At 42.1% G+C, this 7,266-nt stretch overlaps 1 protein-coding gene across 1 annotated transcript; it reads right to left on the bottom strand.

Moving 5' to 3' along the window:
* Positions 1-3,867: 3,867 nt before the first annotated feature.
* Positions 3,868-7,014, bottom strand: CITED2 (Cbp/p300 interacting transactivator with Glu/Asp rich carboxy-terminal domain 2). The gene is made up of 2 exons (XM_077486742.1): positions 6,817-7,014; positions 3,868-5,363 (listed from the first exon to the last, which is right to left on the bottom strand). Exon 2 carries the CDS (start codon positions 5,354-5,356, stop codon positions 4,658-4,660), a length of 699 nt encoding a protein of 232 aa, XP_077342868.1. The 5' UTR covers positions 5,357-5,363; positions 6,817-7,014; the 3' UTR covers positions 3,868-4,657.
* Positions 7,015-7,266: the final 252 nt, after the last annotated feature.

Below are 7,266 nucleotides of genomic sequence, written 5' to 3'. Positions count from 1 at the left end.
TTTACATATAAATATATAAAATGTTCTATTTACTAACACTAGCAGCATGAGGATTAAAAATAATCGATAATGGGAGAGTTAAATTCAACTTGAGGGTGGGTTCACACCATAGCGATGCGGGAATGCCGCGAATCCGCTGCGTTTTCCCGCATCGCATGCCTCCCGCCGGCAGTTCACACTGCCCTATGCGGACTGCTGGGAGTGTCAATGAAATCTTAATGACACCCCCAGACTATCTGTATGGCTGAACTCGCATCGCACAGACAGATCGGATGTGATTTGCGGTGCGAATCACATCCGGATCTCACCCGCAGCAGTGTGAACCCAGCCTAAAGCAGAAGTTCTATTTTTGGTTGGAACTCCAATTAAAAGGGAGGTGACCCGCTGACATGACACATTTGGCATGTCTTTTGGGGGGTGGATACCCCTTTTAGAGTGTCCCAGCTCACCCCCTCCCCCATCCCTCTCGACAATCTGGGACACGTCACAGGTCCCAGATGATTGCCCAGGCAGTCATGGCACACAAAGCGTGGCTCACGCAGTGGGTGCCCGGCTGTGAAGCCACAATTGGGCGCCCACAGTTACAATGTCTGCGCCATAGAAAGGAGAGGGAGATGAGCAGGGCTTTCGCCCACATCGCTGGACCCTGGGACAGCAAGTGTCCAATTGTTAAAAGTCAGCAGCTGCTGTATTTGTAGCTGCTGACTTTTTTCGAACTCCGCTTTAAGCGATGCCTGCACACTGATCAGATATGTACAATTTCCAAACCAATTGCTGGCACTGCTCATATGAGTGGTTACCTGTGAATAAAGCCTAATGCCGCATACACACGGCCGGGCTTTCTGGCAGACTAGGTCTGATGGAATCACTCCGGACAATCCGATTGTGTGGGCTAAATCAGATCATTTCTCACAAAAAAAAAAAAAAAATGGATCTAGAAATAGAACATGTTTCAAATCTGTCCGACGGACTCAATTATTCTATTGGGAAAATAGTTAGTCTGTATACTGGTCCGACGGACCAAATATGATGCAAGGGAAGCTATTGGCTACTGAACTTTAGTCCTGTCTTACGCCATCACGTTAAAAATGAACAGACTTTTGAATGGATTTAATCCATTCGTGTGTGGACAAGTCCGTTGGAACTGCGCTGAAAGTCCATCAGACCTAGTCTGCCGGAAAGTCCGGTCGTGTGTACGAGGCATTAGACTGACCCTGGATATAGACAATGCGTTCGATTTACTAAAACTGAAGAGTGCAGAATCTGGTACAGCTCAGAAACCAGTCAGCTTCCAGGTTTTGTCAAAGCTTCATTGAACAAGCTGAAGTTAGAAGCTGATTGGCTACCATGCAACACCTGCACCAGATTCTGCACCCTCCAGGTTTAGTAAATTACCCCCAGTGTGTGACCAAGGCTGGTGTTTTTGGAGATCAGGCCACACACACAGCTAGTCAGACAGTTTGTATGTGGTCACAGTACAGAGTGTTGCTGATTCCAGGGGTGGCATTGAGCCACCCTAAGCAGGTAAACTATCTGCAGATTTGTCCATGTGACCCTATCCAAACTCCAAAATGCTTACTTAATGGAGCAGAAAAATAAATAAGCTTTTAATTTATAGCCATGGCATTGTTTGAGTTCTGTCACACATTGCTAACAGGGAGGTGTATGAATCTAGCCTATCACATATATACAGTAAACCAAAATGCACCATTAGGCTTTGTGTTAAAATATAGTGCAAATACTTTGTGTAAGGCCTAGAGAGCCTATTCAAAATGAATGGGCTGCCTTAATGAAACACCTTAAATGCATGAAAAAACGTGTGTTCATGCATGCAAAAGGTGTTAATTGGCTCTTAAAATACTCTTCATACAAATACCGAAGACTGGTATCCATTTTACTGATTAACTAGTTCTGAAAATAAAGACCATTGCACAACTCTGAACTGTTGGTTTAGCTGCATAACACCACAAACAGAAGAACTGTGACCCATTTAAGGGCCATTCCACCAACATTATAAAGCAATTAGTGTATTTGCTACCAAATTCATACCATCGTACCAGTACCTGCTCATGAAGTGACCTAGACATATTGGGGTTGGGATTTACTAAAAATGGAGTGTAAAATCTGGTGCAGCTGTGCATGGCAGCCCATCAGCTTCTAACTTAAGCTTAGATGAAAAAACCTGGAAGCCGATTGGTTTCTATGCAGAACTGCACCAGATTTTGCACTCTCCAGTTTTAGTAAGTCAACCCTATTGAGTAATAGCCATACCAACAGTTAACAGTCAACATAACCAGCAAGATAACATTTTGCCTGCCCCCCCCCCCCCATCATGGACACTTGCCTGCATGGTTGAATGGATTTCACATAATCACAACAATGCTCACTGTCCCGATTTGTAAAATGCAGAGCCAGGACTTTATGGTCACAAGGCAAGAAAAACTCTGCAGTACAGTAGCATTCGGTTTTCAAAGAGCCACACTTTCCTTCATAGCAAAAAGCCTCACAAAGTAGGAAAACTCTTCTCCAGCATATGCACAGTTTGGTATATACATCTGTATGAAGGATTAGCACTCAGACACCCCCCCAGCATCTGTGAGGAACATTAATTAGCTGGGAAAACCTAACAATCATACACGGTTGTTCCTATCCAGATCAATAGACAGGGAGTGTTTGCTGTATAAAGTATCCATAGACACGGCTTGATTGTGCCGTTATGTAATGTCTAAAGCCGGTCTCACACCTTTAAACAAAGAACCACAGTGTGGCAAAAGCCGACCTAAACAAAGTTGTTAGTAAATCTAAAGGGGATCAGTCATTTGATTATTCTGTATGGTCAGTTTAGATTCCCAGAGGCATAATCATAACATTGCTTAATATCTGTAAATGAGGTATGGCACTCTTAAGTCATGGAGATGAGTGAGAAGGAAAGCAGGCTGAGATACCTTCCAGCACTAGGGGGAAAACAAAACTGAGCAATCAAACAAGACTTTCTAAACACCATTTCTTAGGCAGCTCTTGAACAGCAGCATCTGCTCATTCCCCTTATGAATGTAATCACAGCTGGTAAGGGCAGGGCTTCTCTTGTGTCTATGGATACCTTTGAAACAGCAGGTGATGGGGCAGCCACAATACAAATGCACAAAAAAAAAAAAAAAAAAAAAACACAGGAAATCCTCCCAAGCGTTGCAGAGCACTCAGTAACCCATTTGGGAGAGAAATATGGGGGCTTCCATTGGCAATTTTCCAAAGATGCCAGTTGCCTGGCTGTTAGGCTGACCCACCGGTTTTTATTAGCCACCGACACCACAAGAATGTCAGAAAAGTCATGAAGTCCCAGTCTGGATATTTGTTCCAGGTCAGAGACTCTAAATTACCGAACCAATAAAAGGGTCTGTATTAAGAAAGCAGATAGTATTTTCAGAAGTAGTTTGTAAATCACAACCTCCAGGTTTCTTTCTAGACAGGCTTGCCAAAAGGAGGATCCAGTGAGCCAATAATGTTCCACCTTGGGAGCAGGCCAGCATGAAAGTCTCATTGAGCCATAAACAACTGGATTAATGTGTGCAATGGGGGGGCTGCTATTGTTGACCTTCTGAAAACGATTACCACTTGGCTGGGTCCCAACTACAGTACCCATCAGGGCCAGACCTGGTAGCAACAGGCAGTAAATAAGTATCAGAAATTCTTCTAAGCTTTAAAATCCAAGCTTAAGAATGACAGCCAGGGAATTCATTTTTTTGTAGGAAAGGTCAGCAACAGTAGCCTCCCGTTATTCTCTCACGAATTGCCCTATACGCTTCTTAGGAGTTCCTGAAAAACCATAATTTTTTTTCTCCCTCATCTGTTAAAAAACAAATAGTCAAATTAAATTGGTGCACTTTGCAGCTCTTTATTGACATTGGCAAATTAAAATAGAATAAATTAACAGGTATTTTCTCAAAAAAATTCTTTGTACAAAAATACTGTCAAAATTTCCTAAAAAGCTTTTAAACACAGTAGTATTCTTCCATGAACTAAATTAACTAGATTAGCACAGTGTCAAACATTTTTTGGGGAAACGCAGTTGTGAAATGTTACACTGATTACATTCCACCCTCACTGTTTTTTCTGTACATGGGTGAAACACTGGTAAAATTTGGGAAGGGGGGGCAGAAAAAAAAAAAAATTCAATTATACCAGTACAACCGTCTCCTGATCTGCCAAAGCTTGGCCCCTGTTAAAACTTCCAGTTACAATAAAAAAAGTGCACAGCAATGCATAGATTAAAATGAAGCAACATGGCAGCATTAGTGCAGTAACAATCCTGCCTGTAAGGATCATGCAACCATCAGCTCTATTTCACGTTGATGCAGTCCAGCAAAACAAAAAAAAAAAACAGACAAAAATAAAAAATAAAAAAAAATAAATGGACTTGAGTCAAAAAACACCATAAAATAGCTGACTTGGACAGGAGACGAGTAAAAATTACTGAAACACACTATTGCAGGAAAGTGTCTCAAACAAGGCAGTAGGGAAATAAAAAAGTGGGAATCAAAAGAAACAAAAAAATATATATAGATATATATATTCTGTACAGATTAATAGTGGATTCTGGAAGCAAGAGTCGGTGTCCATGGAGGAATGTTCAAAGTTCTTTTTGTATCTCATAAAGGTCCTAGCAGCTTACTCTGTTGGGCTGTTTGCAAACAAAGTCCGTCATAAAATCGAATTCATTCTGTCCTAGCCATAGCTCAGGTAGTTCTTTAATACGATCCAAGCCCATTTCTATCACCAAGGACATCAGAACTTCCTCGTCTATAAAGTCCGTGTCTATGACACTAGGAGGCAGCATCGCTGCAGGGACATGGCTGACTGAAGGAGGCATACCAGAGCTGTGCTTTGGATTGCAGTCTCTGAAATGCTGGCTTGTCCCATTTATCTGATGATTTGCAGGATGCAAGTCCGGCATATAGTGGTTATGTTGATACGGATGATGCGTAAAATATTGATTGTTCAATTTCTGAAGCTGCATGCTAGCTGTAAGCTGAGCTCCTTGATTCGAAACAGGAGGTCCCATAAATTGTGAACTGGTAAATCTTGCCGTCTGTGCCATGCTGCCATTAGGATGCCCTCCGTTTACATTCCCAGCCACCATGGCGTGCCTGATACTGTTATTAGAGTTCAGATTCCCTGCACCATAGTGCATATGTTCCCCCATTAGGCTGTTAAAGGCGTGCTGCTGCTGCTGTTGCTGCTGGTGGTGATGTGGGTTGGAGAACTGACCCATAGCCATCCGATGAGCAGGGTGGTGGTGAAGACCGTTGGTTCCATCTGGAAACCGGCCATGATTCATTGCCATTAAATGGTCTGCCATTGCACACCTGGGAAAAAAAAAATCCATAAAAAAATAAAAAAAAAATAATGTTAGTTCTGCCGAACGCAATTTAAAATCTATACAAGGCTTTCTAGAACACAATCACTTTATGCAACGAGAGATTAAGCCATTACAGCAAAGTGTCACTTCTGCATAAAACGTGCAGCACGTACCACACACACTCACAGCAAGATGCATTTAGATCTTCAAAAGACCTTGTTCATCTCATCCCCCTGCATTGTGCTCCAGGACACTCAAGCTGCTACCATTACATCAAAACTGCAAGCCTTAAATGCCCTTTAAAATTTGACCAAATCCTCCAGAAAATAAAAAAATAAAAAAATCGTTTGCTGACATGATGGGATTAAAATCAGCCAAGCTCAGCCCCCATGACGTACGGCTATAACAATGTCATTGACACATTGCATTTTTTTTATAAACACTGTTATACATTCACAGCGATACATTAAGTACCCGTAATCTTCCGCAGCTTCAACCAGCCCCTTAAACACTGCCATTAAATTGGATTGAGCAGGCATTAAAGACCACAGCGATCGATTCTTTTTTTTTTTTTAAGAGTAAGAAGACAAACAAAAGCTCAAGAGTAACCCATCACAACGTTAATATAAATTAAAACAAAACCATTTTTTTAAAAAAAGTAATCAAAACTTCAGCCATACATGATGGATTGGGAAGTAGGGGGGGGGGGGGGGGGGGGGGAGACCCATGTAGAAATACATATATACTAAGGCGAGGGCAGGGACCAAGGAAGCAGGCAGTTAACAAGGGTCTCACGCAACAATGCAAACAAAGGTACTACATCATTTGCAAGTCGTGCCCATATGCTGGGTGCAGCAGCCTAGGTGGGATTATTTCAAGGGGGGGGGGGGGCTCAACAGTTCTAGAAATGGAAACATACATCTATACAATAAAAAAAAAAAATAAAAAAAAAATTTATAAAATATAAATCATAAGGAGGGGGGGTGACAGCCCCCCCTCAAAAAAAAAAAAAAAAAAAAAAAAAAAAAAAAAAAACCCCATCAGCACTGTCCATAAACTGCTTACTTGATAACTTACTGAGACAACAATCTGCAAAGCAGTACAGATCTGTTTTTAAAAACTTTCATCCGTTTTTAAAAAATAATAATAATAATAAGAATAATAATAATAAATAAAATAATCCAAAACAAACAAATAGAGTTTGTATCCCCGATCGGACACACGAGCCAGAAACAGATCCCAGCACAGAAAAGGTAACATGACTATTTCAGCAACTTTTTCGAATCGTCTGAATTATTTATTGGTGTGCAGATCGTCACAGCAACAACCACTGCCATCTGTCTCCCATCGCAGACTCCAGAACAACAAAAAATAAAAATAAATAAAAAAAAAGGAGAGGAGAAAAATAAAAAGAAGAGACCAGAAGACAATGAGGCCAGCTCCCCCACACAAGTGCTCACCCCTTGTGATCGCTGATTGCAGAGGATTGGAGACGATCAAGGAGTAGATCCCAGCATATAGGATCCTGGAGGAGGGGAGAACCCACACGAGTCCACTGTTGTTGGCCGATCCCCCCTGGCCGATCGGGCTGCACAGTCACTCTTCACCCACACGCATCGGGACTTGCCAACAATGAAGTGTGCTTCTTCTTCCCAGCTTGTTAATATAGGATTGCAGAAAGGGAGGAGCAAGAGGGGGGGGAGAGGGAAAAAAAAAAAGCTAGCAGGCAAGCAGAAGTAAAACCTGGATAAAGGATAAACAGAGAGGAGCTGGAAGAGATCCAGCAGTGTGACGCTCCTCTCCTCTGCTCTCCTCTCCTTATGACACGTGTGTGATCAGTGTCCTCGGAGAGCCGCCGCTAGGTGTCTTTATTTTCTTTGTACACAACACAGCAGAAATGGATCGTGCTA

This window comes from Lithobates pipiens, unplaced genomic scaffold (assembly GCF_037356315.1).
Source record: "Lithobates pipiens isolate NorthernLeopardFrog02 unplaced genomic scaffold, aLitPip1_a1.2 Scaffold_18, whole genome shotgun sequence".
Lineage (NCBI taxonomy): Eukaryota > Metazoa > Chordata > Amphibia > Anura > Ranidae > Lithobates > Lithobates pipiens.
The sequence above is the reverse complement of the archived record's forward strand: the minus strand, read 5'-3'. Positions and strand labels throughout refer to the sequence as shown.